The sequence below is a fragment of the Gorilla gorilla genome, chromosome 22 (assembly GCF_029281585.2).
Source record: "Gorilla gorilla gorilla isolate KB3781 chromosome 22, NHGRI_mGorGor1-v2.1_pri, whole genome shotgun sequence".
NCBI lineage: Eukaryota > Metazoa > Chordata > Mammalia > Primates > Hominidae > Gorilla > Gorilla gorilla.
The window spans coordinates 44,097,432-44,113,561 of NC_073246.2; the positions used below are offsets into that span (position 1 = coordinate 44,097,432).

General features: G+C 51.0%; 1 protein-coding gene across 11 annotated transcripts in view; it reads left to right on the plus strand.

The window, feature by feature from the left end:
* The first annotated feature begins 7,666 nt into the window (after window positions 1–7,666).
* The window catches only part of ABCG1 (ATP binding cassette subfamily G member 1), an 81,447-nt gene continuing 72,983 nt past the window's right edge, over window positions 7,667–16,130 (plus strand). For 3 of the 11 annotated variants that reach the window (XM_063702714.1, XM_063702715.1, XM_063702713.1), the window contains exons 1-2: window positions 7,688–7,843; window positions 14,216–14,459. In XM_063702714.1, the coding sequence (XP_063558784.1) occupies window positions 7,802–7,843; window positions 14,216–14,459 (286 nt within the window). In that variant the 5' untranslated portion in view covers window positions 7,688–7,801. Of the gene's footprint in view, window positions 7,844–8,206; window positions 8,586–14,215; window positions 14,460–16,130 lie in introns of those variants that run through there. The other 8 variants (XM_004062849.5, XM_004062848.5, XM_063702712.1 and 5 more) reach the window with 6 other exon arrangements.

A 16,130-nucleotide genomic window follows, 5' to 3' on the forward strand; every position in this document is an offset into this window, starting at 1 on the left:
CCTCCTTCCTTCCTCTCTCTGTCTCTACCTCTCTTCTTTCCTTCCTTTCTTTCTCCTTGCTATGATCCAAATGTTGGTATCCTCCCCAAATTCATATGTTAGAACCTAATACCCATAGTGACAGCATTAAGAGATGCAATCCTGGGCCTGGCCTGGTGGCTCATGCCTGTAATCCCAGCACTTTGGGAGACCGAGGCAGGTGGATCACCTGAGGTCAGGAATTCAAGACCAGCCTGGCCAACATGGTGAAATCCTGTCTCTACTAAAAATACAAAAAAAAAAAAAAAAATTAGCCAGGCATGGTGGCATGCGCCGGTAATTCCAGCTACCCAGGAGGCTGAGGCAGGAGAATCGCTGGAATCTGGGGGGCAGAGGCTGCAGTGGGCCGAGATTGTGCCACTGCACTCCAGCCTGGGTGACAGAGCAAGACTCTGTCTTAAAAACAAAAATCAAAAAACAAAACAAAACAAAACAATAACAAAAAAAGAGATGCATTCTTTGGGAAGTGATTAGGCCTTGAGGAATGGGATTGATGAACTTATTAAATGGTTTGAAACAGGTTGAAAGGAGCCCCTTTCCTTTCTACCATGGGAGGGCACAGAAGGCACACCTATGAGGAACAGGCCTCCAGACACTGCATTTTCTGGCATCTTGAATTTGGACTTCCCAGCCTCTAGAAGTGTGAACAATAAATTTCTGTTGTTTTTAAGTTACCCAGTCTAAGGTATTTTGTTATAGGAGTCCAAATGGACTGAGACAGAAATTGGTACCAAGAAGCAGAGTGTTACAGAGACAAAGACCTGCAGATGTGGAAGAGGCTCTGGAACTGGGTAATGGGCAGAGGCTGGAAGAGTTTAGAGGAACAGGCTCAAAAGGCCTGGACTGCCAAGAGTGGACATAAAGGGTGATCCTAGTGAGGGCTGAGAAGAAGACACAGAGCCTCCGAGAATGCTGATAGAAGTATGGATGGTAAAGGCCACTCTGTTGAGGTGTCAGACAGAAATGAGGAACGTGTTACTGGAAACGGGAGGAAAGGCCATTCTTGTGACAGACGGCAGAGGACTTGGCTGAACTGTTTGTGTCCTCATGTTCTGTGAAAGTCAGAGTGGCAAGGGATGAACTTGAATATTTGGTGGAAGAAACACTCTAAACCGTGTCTTGAGGACACTGCTTACCTTCTCTCCACTGCTTATGGTAAAATGTGAGAAGGCAAGAAATCAATTAAAGACAGAATTTTTTTTTTTTTTTTTTTTTGAGACGGACTCTTGCTCTGTTGCCCAGGCTGGAGTGCAATGGCACAATCTCGGCTCACTGCAAGCTCCTCCTCATGGGTTCACACCATTCTCCTGCCTCAGCCTCCCGACTAGCTGGGACTACAGGTGCCCGCTACCATGCCCGGCTAATTTTTTGTATTTTTAGTAGAGATGGGGTTTCACCATGTTAGCCAGGATGGTCTCAATCTCCTGACCTCGTGATCCGCCCGCCTTGGCCTCCCAAAGTGCTGGGATTACATGCATGAGCCACTGTGCCCGGCCTAAAGACAGAATTTATAGTCAAAAGGGAGGCAGAACTTGCAGAATATTCTCAGCATGACCATACTGTAAAGAATAAAAAAGCATGTTTGGGAGATCGAGGGTGTAGCCAAACTAGCGTTTCAGGCAGAGATTAGCATGGACAGGCAGAAGCCAGGTGCTGCGCATGAAGACAGTGACGGCATAACCCTGAAGGCGTTTCAGAGGTTATTAGTGCTGCCCTCCCATCACAGGCCCAGGGTGCCGAGGTCTGGGGGACAGAACTATGCCCACAGAGGTGCCTGGAGTGCCTGCAGGACCTTGGCACCTGCTGCAGTGTGTCTCCCTCAGAGGGCACAATCAATAAACCTTGGGCTTCTGGGTAGGGCCATCTCCATGGGTGTGCAGAGGGTAGGAGCTATGGAGGCATGGCTAACTCCATCTGGATTTCAGAGGATGCCTTGGAGAGCCTTGGGGTCCAGGCAAAGAACTGCCACAGGGGCAGAGCCACTGCAGAGAGCCCCCACCAGGACAATGCCCAGTGGAGGTGTGGGGGCAGGGCCACCTGAAGACCTCAGACTAGCAGAGCCACTGACGTGCACCTCCAGCCTGAGAGAGCCACAGGCAGGAGACTCCAGCCCATGAGAGCTGCAGTGTGGGCCGTGCCCAGCAAACCCATGTAGGAGGTGCCACCCAGAGCCCTGGGGGCCCAAGTCCCTCCTTAGAGTGTTCAGAAGGTGGGACCATGGAGTCAAAGAAGACATAATGCTTTTTGCCCTGTTGGGTTTTAGACTTACTTAAGACCTGTTATCCCTTTCTTCTTTTCTGTTTTTCTCTTTTTGGATGAAAGTATCTGCCCTGTGCCTGCCCCATCCTTGCATTTTGGAAGCACATAACTTGTGTGACTTCACAAGTTCACCACTGAAGGAATTTGCCCCAAGAGGACATTTACCTTGAGTCCCACTCACATCTGATTTAACTGATGTGTAGCTGGGACTCTGGGCTTTAGGCTTTTTATTTGGTGCCGGGAACAATTTAAGACTTTGGGCCCTATTGAGATGGAATGAACATATTTGGCATGTGAGAAGACTGAATTTTGGAGGGCCAGGGGTGGAATGCTATGGTCTGAATGTTGGGGTTCCCCCTAAATTTATTTGTTGGGACTTAATGCTCAGTGTGATTAATACTCTGATAGTACTAAGAGGTGTGGCCTTTGGAAGGTGATTAGTTCATGAAGACTTTGCCTCATGAATAGGGTGGAGCTCTCATAAGACAGGTTGGAGGGCCCATCTCTTCCTCTTCCATCATGTGAGGACACAGAGGCGCCATCTATGAGGAACAGGCCCTCACCTGACACCAGAGATGCTGGAGTTTGACCTTGGACTGCCCAGCTTCCAGTGCTATGAACAATACATTTCTGTAGTTTACAGATTTCCCAGTCTACGATATTTGTTACAGCAGCCAGAATAGACTAAGACACACGTACACTCTCTCCCTCCCTTGGTCAGAGAAGCCAACAGGTCCGGGGCCAGGCTGACCAGAAGGGAGATCTCCAGGTCCAGCCCAAGGCAAGCTTGCCACAGAGATGCGTCTCGAGCATGAGCACCTGCTGTGTTGTCCCGGCCTGGGATGACAAGGGCACGGTGTTCATCCCTGTCTCTCCCTCCCTCACATCACTCACCACTGTCGGACAGGACAGCCACAAACCCTCTTTCCTACTTACACTTGGGGCAGCATCTTCTGTTCTTAACTGGCTGGGAACTTTTATCTTCAGAGTCAGAGATCTGGGTTGTGAAAAGCAGGCAAGCAGACAAACATCTCTCTGCAGCCTCCTCCCCATTCTCCTACCCAGTTTCCAGAATTTGGGGGAAAAAAAAATCCCATAAACTGTCATACTTCATATTGCCATCAGGCAGCAGTGGGAATGGTGCAGAGAGGAGCTGGGCAAAGGGGCAGAGGGACAGCTTTCTTTGTTTTTTTGTTTTCCTCCATGAAATGGGGAGGTGTGAAGTGAGCGAGATGTACATGGCCACACAGTGAAGCACAAGGCAGCCGAAGACACAGCAGGCAGGTCAGGTCTGTGTGCACATTGGCAGGCTGCGTGCAGACCAGCCTCGGCCCAGGTGGAGAAGCAGAGGGATCTGCAGGGGAACCTGGGATTCAGAGACCTGTTGTTGGGGTCCTGCAGAAGATGGGGCAATTCAAGTCACCAAGCCAGTCTCACCCCAATGGCCCGGCTGGTTGCAGAAACTCACCAGGGACAAGGGGTCACCCCACCACAGGCCCATCTGGACATGTGACTCCCCTGCACCCACCCTCACAAGCACCAAGTGCAGGGTCCTCACGCCAGAGGCCAAGTCCTCAGGGTGCCCCTTTCTCCCCTTCATGTTCAGCCTCAGCAGCTGGAAGTCCACAGAAATAAATCAGACACTTCTAAAATGGGACACCATAGGGGAGGCCAGATGGAATAAGAGTTCTCTTCCCACAGACCTAGACTTCCATTGACTCCACTCGAAGTCAACTGGGTGATGCTGTTGGCTGCAAGTCAAGGCCAACATGGGCTGTGCTAATAGATGCAGACCCTCTAGAGGGAAGGAGCACATCACCCTGGCCTGTTCTGTCCTGATCACACTGAATAGGTGTTCTTTGGTGGCCCTGAATTTCATGAGGGACACGAGGAACTGGCACCCATCCCGGGAAGGGGAAAGTGGGACAAAAGGGCGTCTTCTAGGAAGCCACACTGGAGAGACTGGGAGCATCTGGTCCAGAGAACAAGGGTCTGGAAAGAATGCTGGTGACATCACTGGCTGGCCAGGGCCTACTCTGGGGAGTGACTCCATGTTGCTATGGTGTGCAGAGCAGTCAGGGTGACAGGGAGTCCAACTGGACACAGGTTCAGTTTGCTAATGGTGACAACACTTAATAATGGAGTGGGTTGCCAGTTGAGGTAGTGATATAGTTTGGCTGTGTCCCCACTCAAATCTCATCTTGAATTGTAGCTCCCATAATTCCCACATGTTGTAGGAAGGACCTGGTCAGAGATCACTGAATCATAGGGGCAGGTCTTTCCCATGCTATTCTCATGATAGTGAATAAGTCTCATGAGATCTGATGGCTTTATAAAGCGGAGTTTCCCTGCACAAGCTCTCTCTCTTGTCTGCTGCCATGTGAGACATGCCTTTCACCTTCTGCCATGATCATGAGGCTTCCCCAGCCACATGGAACTGTGAGTCCATTAAATCTCTTTCCTTTGTAAATTGCCCAGTCTCAGGTATGTCTTTATCGGCAGCGTGAAAATGGACTAATACAGACAGGAAGTGGCTCCCCACTGGAAATTACCAGCTGTCAGCAATGCCTTAGCAGAAATTTCTGTTGGGGTTGGGACTAAGCTGGTCCTGTCAAGAGCTCCCCTTGCCTGGTTGATCCTCAGGGTTCTACTTAGAATGCCTCAAAAGGTCTTGGCTGGGCACCCATGCCCAGTCTTTCTGCAGGGTCCCATTGGGGTTAACCTTCTCATTTCATCCCATGTGAACCAGGCCAGGCCCATCAGGGTTTGGCAACCCCCTGATGCAGTGGTTGCTGATAGGTGACAGGAGCAAGCCTGCAGCTACTGGGGGGCCATGCGGAGACAGCCTGCCAGAGGGGAGACCACCTGGGGAGGCCAGAGCCATGGAGACAGCAAGAGACCAGGGGCTGAGGACAGAGTAGTACAGGTCTTTGGTCCCAGCAGTCCTGAAACCACTGCACTCCGAACCTTTCTGTACTTAGCTTAAGCCAGTTGGAGTTTCTGTCCTTTACAACCAAGAGGCTTGATAGGAACGGCACAGATCTGTGCTACGCTACTGTTGGCTTCTTCCCTGATCGGGCGCTGGAGGGGAACACAGCAGTGACTAGAGTGGGATGCTTGCTCGGTGCTGGGCATGCTAGAAAGTGCTTGCCATGCCTTATTTCCCACTTGGTGGGGATTTTGACCCCACTGTACAGACAGATAAGTGAGGACCCTTTCACTTATCCTGCAACAGAAAATCCAGCAGCCAAAGCCAACAAGGGCCCAGCATAGCATCTTCCCTCTCTGACTTCATCCTCACGCTCCACACACCATCCCCCTGGCCATTCCCAGCAACCCAGTAAGCACTGCCTCACACTTCCAGTTCTGGACCAGCCAGGATGGCCAGGCTGGGTGGGGGCCATCCACCAGCTGAAGCCAATTGCCTATTCTCAAGCTGAAGGTCGATCAATCCTGCATAAATCTTCGGGCGGAGAACTGGGGGGAGGTAGAAGAGGGGGAATGTCTAGAAGGAAATTCTGGGCACATTCCTGGAAGTGAGGAGGATGGATATTGGACAGAAATTACGTCGTTGCAGGCACCCTCACTTGCCCTGGCCACATGGACAGTTCCTCCCCGGCTGTGTTCCGTGCCTCCTCTCGTGCTCCAGGGCCTGTCTGTTCCTGGAGCAAGGTGGGTCCCAGGGCTGGGCACCAGTCCCCATCTCCAGCCATCAGGCACTTTCCTCTCTGTGTTTTGGCGTAAACCCTCCCTAGGTATGTGGATCTGAATCCTCTTCCCAACACACTCAAGCTTTGCTGGCCTCCCTGCAGTGTATGTTTAAGGCACCACACGGCCTCCGAGGCGTGGCACCCGGGCAGTGGCACCTGGTAAACACAGCAGTCAGATTTCCTCATTTCAGCCAAGTGTAAAATCAAGGTAATGGATCTCCTCTTTTTTTTTTTTTTTTGAGACGGAGTCTCACTCTGTCACCCAGGCTGGAGTGCAGTGGCTCAATCTCGGCTCACTGCAAGCTCCGCCTCCCAGGTTCACGCCATTCTCCTGCCTCAGCCTACATAGTAGCTGGGACTACAGGTGCCCGACACCACGCCCAGCTAATTTTTTGTATTTTTAGTAGAGACGGGGTTTCACCATGTTAGCCAGGATGGTCTCGATCTCCTGACCTCCCAAAGTGGTGGGATTACAAGTGTGAGCCACCGCGCCCGGCTGGATGACTCTTGAGACAACACCATTCAGACAAAGGCAAGGCTTCCCACTTAAACTCATAACCGTGTCTCCTTTCTCTCCTTCGATTTGAGCGGCAGAATTTGGTTACAGTCATCTGACCTGTGGGTGTGAAGTCCACCTGCCTGGCATAAAAAGCTGTGCCTCCTTTCTAGGTGAGGAGAAAGACAGAGACCTGGCTCATCTGAGGTGTGGTTGGGAGGGGGGACCCAGGTGTGCTGGAAATGAAAAGAAATGCATTCCTGTTTTTCGTCCCAACATGCAAACAACTGAACAAAAGCATTAGGGCCTGAGACTGGGAGTAAAGAATTCCTTGTCACCATGGATACCAGGAAATGGCCCCACTTATATATAATAAGGGCTTTAGAGATGCTGGACCACCTGATATTCCAGCCTGGGGCCACATGGGAGTGTGCCCTGGTGTTATTCCTTATACAGTTCCATGAACACGGCTATGGCCGGGTTCTGAACACGGCTCTGGAAACACCTCTCTCTGCGGAAAATGAGGCTTTTCTTTTTTTGTTCGGGGGTGAACAGAGGGCAGAGGCCTGGGCATCTTCATTCAGCACCCCTATGTAACCCAGCACTTAGCACCATGGCTGGCGCACAGCAATGCCACATGTGTGAGTGCACACGCTGCCTCACTGCCAGGGGTCACCCCACACCGGTGCTGTTGGGGGCGTTGGAGTGGTTATCTCTTCTTTAGTCCTCAAGCTCCTACCTGGCAGAGAGCTGCCCAACACCGTCGGGGTGGGGAGGGGGGAAGGGAAGAAGCAGCAGCAAGAAAGAAGCCCCCTGGCCCTCACCCTCCCTCCCTGGACGCCCCCTCTTCGACCCCATCACACAGCCGCTTGAGGCTTGGAGGCAGTGGATTTCCGAGCCTGGGAACCCCGGCGTCTGTCCGGTGTCCCCGCAGCCTCACCCGTGCTGGCCCAGCCCCCGCGAGTTCGGGACCCGGGGTTTCCGGGGTGGCAGGGGGTTCCCATGCCGCCTGCGAGGCCTCTGCTCGGGCCGCCCCCGTAACCTGCGCTTCAGGGGTCCTGGTCCGCCGCCCCCAGCAGGAGCAAAACAAGAGCACGCGCACCTGCCGGCCCGCCCGCCCCCTTGGTGCCGGCCAATCGCGCGCGCGGGGCGGGGTCGGGCGCGCTGGAACCAGAGCCGGAGCCGGATCCCAGCCCGAGCCCAAGCGCAGCCGGCACCCCGCGCAGCGGCTGAGCCGGTAGCCAGCGCAGCCTCGGCCCCGCAGCTCAAGCCTCGTCCCCGCCGCCGCCCCCGGGGCATGGCCTGTCTGATGGCCGCTTTCTCGGTCGGCACCGCCATGGTGAGTGAGCGCATCCTTCGTCCGCCGGGAACGGTTTTATTTTCAAGGAGAGCAGGAAACACACAAAGACTCGCAAGCTCGACCTGACACCCCTCCCTGGAGCGCGTCCTCTGGGCGCTGACCCAGGGCACCCTAAAGAGGCGCCCGGCTCCGATCGCTGCCCCTGCCCCTCCGCCCGGGCCACCTGGAGCCTCGGGATGCCCCTTGCACCGGCAGAGAGCACGGACTAGGTGGAGGGGCCGCGAGTGGGGCGGGGGCAGCGAGTTGCCCTACAAGTTGGACCGATGGCCTTGACCTGATGGCTTCTGGGCGGGGGGCGGGGGGCGCTGGGGACCCGGAGCGCACTGGGGACTGGGGAGGGGCCGCAGCTTGGGCCGGAGGGAAGAGGGGACTTGAAGAAGGGGAGCCCCGCGCGCGCGGCTGTGGGCTTGGGGACCGGGGACTTCTCGCGCCATCCCCACGAACGCCAGGCAAGGTCTGGGGGAACAAAAGAGGAAGCTGCCCCCAGAGAGCCGGAGCCTGCGACTGCACTCCCGGGGACACCCTCTCCCGGACCCACTCGGGGAGGCGGCGGCGAAGGCCCGGGGAGACCCGCGAGGGGCAAGCCCGGATTCCTGCCGGCCGCCTTTCTGCGCGCGCCGGAGAGAGAGACGCGGTGGGGACAGGGATGCGCATTTCACTTCCCCGAGCTCCGGAGAGGGATGGCGGGGTGTCGGCGAGTTCACTGCTGGACACAGTTACTGTAAGTGCTGTTCCCAGGGGTGGTCAGGAATCTCCCTTTCTGGTTTTCTGGCATTAGGAACAAACAACAAACCAATCATCAGGCCCCCAGCCACCCACCTCACCTTATCCTAGCGCCCTTCATGTCTACGCCCAGCACACCAACATCGTATAGGTAGCTAAAGTACAAATGGAAAGTCTTCCGTATTCCACGCCGTGTATCTGTGTAGTTACCACCCTGATATTACTTCCCCGAGGCTGTAAGCCCACAGTGCATGGCACGCTCCGGGGCTCACCCCGCCCCTCCCCTGTATTTCATTTTTAGCATCCTGTATTTGAAGTCAGCAGGGCTCAGCAGGATTTGACCGACAGTTACCTCTTGCCTTGAGCTCAAGAGAAAAAAAAAAAAATAGCCAGGTTTCTGCGCATGCTCCGCTGTGACAACTGCATCCTATGATTCCAAACAGGTTACTGTAGAACATACGGAGCCTCGCCAGCTCATTATATAATGATTTTGTGTAAACGATAGAATGGGGCCGCAGACATGGCCAGGCGGTGGGTGGAGGAGGGGAGAGCCCGAGCGGGAGACCCGCAGGCTGACTCCCCTCTCTGGGCTGCCCTGCCTTCCCTGCGTGGCTTCTACGTAGAAGAGGCAGTGAACAAAACGGAAAAGCCGTTTCCCTCCCGGTGACACTTGCTTTTCTCTGGTTGAATCTTTGGGCAACACTTGGGAATTCTGCCTTTTGCACTCATTCATCTATTAGGATTCCTAAATGAGGTTGACCATGGAAAATTAAGGAGGTTATTGATGTTAGTTGCAGGTAGAGAAAGTTATAGATCTTGTATTAGATGCTAGTTAACCCTTGAATTCCTTCTAGAGCTGCAAAGGTGGCTTGGTGTGGGTTTTCCTATAATGGACATGTGGAAAAATATTGAATCCGATGTTTTAAGGTACAGATTTTTAATACCAAGATTTTAAAAAAGTGTTATATTATCATTTGATAATATGCCCCCGGAGCTCAACTGTCTTGTTATCACGTGGAGACAGTAATGGCTGGGCTCATTGTTTTGGAGAACATTATTTTATTTTGAAAATTATTTTCCTCTCTGAAAACTTGGTACTTTAAAAAATGTTTAAACATTTCTATTCATGCACAGCTGTCCCACCCTGAAAGCAATAATCTGATGGTAGAAGCTAAGCAGAGTTAGGCCCCGGCTAGTCCTTGAATGAGAGACCACCTGGGAGTTCTGGGGGCTGTAGGGTTAAAAGAAAAATAAATTAAAAATAAAATAAATTCTGGCCAAGTCATAAACAAAGAGCCCTTCAGAGATACCCAGGATCTTAAGCTTTGCTTTTCCTTCACCTCCCTGCCCTGGGGTCCATCCTGGTGTGGACCCTCTGAGCTGTGAGTCAAAGGAGGTACTTGGGGGTGAGCCAGGCACTCGGGGGAACATGCTGGAGCCCCTGAGTTCGGTGGGCATACAAGGGGTGGCAAATGCGTCCAGTGGGAGGGTGGTATTTGGAGGTGTTCTGGGATTCCGAGTGACCCCTCAAGTGCGGTCTGGTCTCTGGCTCAGTTCAGGGTATGACGCCTTTGGTATTTTCTTCTGGGCAGTCGCCTTGAGGGCTCTTGGTCAGTGCATTTTCCTCTTATGTGCTTAGGATTCTTAGGCGGGTACCAAGGCTGGCAGCAGTGAACCAAAGAGAGAAGACAGAGAGCTGCATGCTAACTGTGCTGCTGACTGGCTCCTCTTCCTGTTTCCTGACTTCCTCCTAATGCTAGGAGAAGAAGTTTCTATCTCTGTGTTCCTGGTGGAAATGGGGTGAATGAGGCTCACCACGGCCTGTGGGTGGCTTACTGACTGCTACAGACCCTCCCCAGCTAAACAGGCATCTCTATCTGCCCAGGATTCAAACTGCAATCACAGGCCACTCTGCTCAGCGCTCAGGAAAATATTCCCATGAACAGCAGCCAGGAACAATCCAAACAGGGTCTTTTTGGCATTCCACATCTATGAATGAACTTACTATGACGTACAATGTATTGTGCAGCACAAATCGTATGTGGCCCGGTGCGGGGGTGGGGGAAGGTCAAAGACAATGCTTCAGTAGGATAGGGAAACAGAAGAGTGAAAGGAAAAAATGAAGAGAGAAGATGCATGTGTTTTAATTTTAATGAGCTCAGGAGGCTAAGGAGAAACTCGCTGTAACCTACATTGCCGGCAGCTCTCATCGGAGGATGTGTTTCCAGAGAGCTGGTCTATTTCAGACTGACAGGCCACTGCCTCGCATCACGCAGTTTTCACGATCTTATTAATTGGGTGAGGCTGTTAGACGCTGTGGAGGAAAGGTGGTCAACTGTATGCATTGCTTTGCTGTTGGTTTATTTGGGGATGGGGCTGTATGATTTCCTTGGTGTGGATTTTCCTATAATGGACAAGGGCTGAAAGATGCCGAAACACCCACAACTCACCCGTGGAAGGCTAAGCAATAGTCAAGGACCATTACAGAGGCTTGTGGTCTCAGACCTGGAAGCCTCTCAGAGCAGGGCCCCAGCCTGGCCACGCCCTAATCATGGGGTCTTAAGCAATTCAGACCATGTCTCTGCGCTTCCGATACCTCCTCCGAACTGGAGATGGTCATCCCACCTCCCAGCACCCCTGTCCCTGTTAGAGTTGTGGAGGTAATAAGAGGCATAAACTATATAGGTTAGAGTTTAATAGTCACATGGTAATTGCTGGATCAATAAACACTATTGTTTATAATCACTTACCTAGCATGCACAAGCCATTATTATTTAATACTTTACATTGCAAGTACTTGATTGTGGCTTCTCTCTTTCTTACTCCCAAATCAGTTTAGTCACCCAGTTTTATCCTCCTGGCCTGTCCCCTTTCCTTCACCCCCACTACCACCAGCGGATCCAGGCCACCATCACCCCACCTGGCTCACAGCAGGAGACTCTTCTGCAGTTCTGGTCCTGTTATTCCCTCGGGGCTCCCCAAAGATCTCTAGATAAAATGCAAAACCCTTAACCAAGTTGGCAAGCCCTTCCCCATGGGGACCTTGTTTGCCCCTCTAGTCTCATCTTATTCTAAAGCCCCCTACTCTCCTGCCCCGACCCTACCAGCCCAAATCCACGCTCCAGCCCCCGCGTTTCTTACAGGTCTCTGAACGCTTCACTGTCTCATGCTGGTGGGACTTTGTCTATGCTGTTCCCTAGCAGAGGCCACCAGGAGCCAGCACCCCTCCCTGTCACCTTGCTAAACTCAGCTAAGATTCTATTTCTGCAGAAAGATTTCATCCTGCGTCTCCCCATCTCAGGGTCTGTGTTGCGTTAGATATCCCTTCTGAGTTACCCATAGTATGCTCTCCGCCTGGCTCTTGGCTTGACGTATTGTAATTAGTTGGTCTTCCTCAAAATGAAAGAAGCAGATCATAGGCACACATGGGGAAAATGCACCCACCAAGAGTCCTCAAGGCGACTGCCCAGAGGAAAATAACCAAAGCATCAAGAAGCACAGCTGAGCTTCTCAACAATCTGGAGGCACTTATGCTTTCCTCCTGGCTCTTGCCTTAACCTATTGTAATGAGTTACCTATTTTCTTGCCTGGGGCCAGATCTTGAACTTGAGCTTACCAGGTCAGGGGCCATGTCTGCCTGGCTAATTGCTGACCCCAGGACTTTAACTGGTGCTCAGTTTGTCCAGTGAATGAGTGAGTGAGACAGTGAGTGAGTGAGCAGATAGTGAGTCTAGCAGAGAAAGTCAGGGTCTCATGATAATGTAGATGGGTGGTGTGGTGGCCATTCGCCCTGTATTAGTGTGGGCTTCAGCCACAGGAAAGAAGCATCTGTCCCTGGGCTTCAGCAGGGGCCCCACACCTGCAATGGGTGCCTGGGGAGAGGGTGCAGATGTTGCGTGGCAGCTGGCCTCCTGGGGTGGAGGTGGAGAGGACCCACAATGGGAGAGAAGTTGCTCGAGCCCCCTAGGACTTACCCTCAACTGCACACCCAGCCATCGGGGGTCAAGTGGCAGAGCCCACGTCTGCCAGCAGGATTGGGAAGAACCCAGCACGTTCTGTGTCTTTACTTGCGTGGCAAGGTGGGGATGGAAATGGACACACGGAACCAGGCCTAGAGCACATTGTCTTGTCCCACAGCTTTGTTGACATCCCCCCTCCAAAGCCCAGATTTGGTGCTTTGGGGGCTCTTTTGGAATCAAAGTGAGCTCTAAACACCTGGGGCAGCAGCATGGGACCCCAGAGGGCAGGCTGAGGGGCATGGCGCAGCAGCTCCTCCAAGAGGCCCTGCCACAGGGGCATTGGGACCAGCTGGGAGGAGGCTTCGGGGTCACTCCCTTGGAGTCTGCATCTTATCATCACACCAGACCCCTAAGGAGGGCGGATCCCTTGTCAGACACACATCCACCCTCCCAGCTCTGCTCGGGAATGCGGGGAACCCACTTACGCTGGCATCCAAGACACCCCACATGCCCGGGACCAGCAGACCAAGCTCAGCTTTGTCAGAGTTTCACTTGGCACCTTTAGTTTTAGCCACACAATAGTATAGCCTAGGAGCTAAGTTTTGATTTCATGAAGGACTTCAGAGGTAGAAGATGCCTGGGAGGGGTGTGTGTGTGCTTTTGGCACTGTGAGATGTTCTCTCTCGATTTGGAAGACAGCAAGAAAAAGCACAGCAATTTGCTCCCCCAGGGTTCTTCTGTGTTTTGAAGGTACCTGAAGCTTGTTGATTTGCTCATGGTTGCCAGGCCATTGAAAAAGGATATTTCTTTCTTTGCATAGATACTTCTGGGTTCTTGGCAATCGGTTACAGTTCGTTTGACTCCCAATGGAAGCTTTAAAAGCCAATGGTAGCTACAAAAGATTAGGTATTCTCGTGATGCAGTGAAATGAACACCTATCTTTTTTTTTTTTTTTTATGACTCAAATTCTGGGATAACTTCTGCTACTCACTTGATTGTGAGACCCGGAACGCGGTCCTTAAATTGTCTATATCTCAGTTTCCTTGTTTGTCTAACATATTAAAAAATGTTAACCATTCCAACTTTTCAGCACTATTATGAAGAGGTAGCAAGAGAGTAGAATTGTAAGTGGTTTGGAAATTTTAAATGCAAAATACAAAGGCCAATCCCCACAAAACTCAGCAGCTCAGGTGGTGTCATTGCTCCTGAGACATTTTTATGAGATTACGCGAGAAAGGCACAAAACAGCTCAGTGTAAATATAAGTTTCTTGGTTTTTTATTTCTTAGGCACCTGGTGTGTCCTTTACTGAGGTTTTTAAAATGAGGGGACTGTAAATAGATCGATGCCTATGGTGGCCAGTGTTTTCTTCTTTGAGGCAAGTGATGATTCATGGATTATAGTTTTATGATTAGATTTTATGATTCCAAAGTAAGACTTGTAGATCAGTGTAACACTTTACCTTAAGCATTTTTTAATAGAAGAAAATGTGATGGAGATGACAAATTCCTCTAGGTAGGCATGTTTCTCCCGGGGCCAAAGGTGCTCCTGCAGTGGAAGAAGTGTTGCTATTAATAACCAATGACCCTGAGCCTCATGGTGAATCTCTTCATGTTCTTTTTCTTGATGCAGCTTATAACAGGTCTTGTTGCTTCCTCTGGTTCTTCTAGAATGCCAGCAGTTACTCTGCAGAGATGATGGAGCCCAAGTCGGTGTGTGTCTCGGTGGATGAGGTGGTGTCCAGCAACATGGAGGCCACTGAGACGGACCTGCTGAATGGACATCTGAAAAAAGTAGATAATAACCTCACGGAAGCCCAGCGCTTCTCCTCCTTGCCTCGGAGGGCGGCTGTGAACATTGAATTCAGGGACCTTTCCTATTCGGTTCCTGAAGGACCCTGGTGGAGGAAGAAAGGTAGGGAGGGCGGCTGCTTTGTGTATCAAGCTGGGAGGAGCCTCTGAAGGAGGCAACAGGTTGTTTGGGCAAAATCGGGGTCTGGAGGTTGAGAGGCTGAGCTTCTCTTCCCAACGCCGTCATTGCTGTGGTCAATTTATTCTATTGTTTTCTGCCTGAATTTTCCTCTCCTATAAAATGAACAGGTTGGATTTGGTGATCTCAAAGTTCATGGTTGCTCTGAAATTCTGCGATGTCATTATGGAGAATTTCACAAAGATTGACGGGTGTCAAAGTGTGCCTGTTTCTGGCATGTGCTGAGAGAGTCCTCTTTTGTGGATGCTGTTCATGTCCATCTTTCAAGTTGGAACTGTTTTTCAACCGCCCAGAGCAAAATGGGAGACAGGTGCCCCCTCCCAAGCGTGAAGTGCTAAAAAGTGGCCAGTGACCTAGACTGACCTCTCCAGAGACCCATCTTGAAAGGATTCTTTTGTGGGTGGTTGTGGTAGGCTAGAAAGAAAACTAAACTGTTGAAAAGAGCTGTATACATAAAAATAGAAAAAACAGAGAGGAAAGAGCTCAGGAGGTGTCTGGAACGCCACACAGTGCAGGAGTTTGCCACTAGCTTGTTGCATGTTACAGGGAACTGATGAGTGGTAGTTTGAGTTTTCTCAGCAACCTTCCCTAGCTCTAGAGTTTCACAGTTTGTGGAGTTAATGCTGCCCTGGGTTGGTGTGTTTTTTTCGAGCCTGATCTGTTTCTTCCTGTGGAATTTATCCTTCATCTCCTTCTGCTCCAAGCACTCATTGTCTGCTCCTAAGTGGATCAGACAGGTGGGTTGGGGGAGCTGATAGGCAGAGGACGTGTCAGACTTCATCAAGAAACCATGGTCCCTAGTTTCTACTGAAACTGGAAAGCAATTTGAAAATCTGGGAGGACTTTGGAACAATACAAATGACTCAGGTACCCCTGGAATATGCTAATATTTTAGGACTTTGAACTTAAAACTGGATTCAGCCCTTCTTTCATTTTGAAGAAGACCAATCAAGACTCACGTTTTAAATTTTCAGTTGTCTTTCTTCTTTTCCCTATTATCTTCTTTTTGTTTTTCTACCCTCTTGAAGCTAAGTCTTTGAGACCCTTAGCATGGGCAGTCCCATCTTCATTGTAATCACAATTTTAGAGCTTTGACAGACTGGTCCCTGGGATCTGCAAGCCCAGTTGGTGGCTGGGTAACTGTATGTCTGTGTTTGCACAAGCAGAAACAGATTCAGTACCTTCTCAACAGTAAACAGTACAGCACTGTGATGCAATACTTGCATTTTCAGAGCATACCAGCCTGTTCTGTTAAGAAAGCAGCTCTGTGGCAGGCTCAGATGTGGGCCCACTCCTTTGATCATGTTGAAATTTCAACGTAGGGTTCTGGAATTCTCCTTCTCAACTTAAATAAATATTTTATAGAAAAATGTATCAAGAAACCAGGACACCGCGTCATGTTTTGGCCTTGTTTGTCTATATAGACAAATTATGGCAAAGCAGTGAGCAGCATAGAGCGATTCCTGTCCGTCTGTTATGTGTGGCCTTGGAAATGTTGTCGTGACGGTAGAAAATGCTGGGAAAGGTGTCTTGTAAAATGAAGATGGGTTGTAATGCAGAAATGAAGACATCTGAAACCTGGTGGCATCTGGGTTT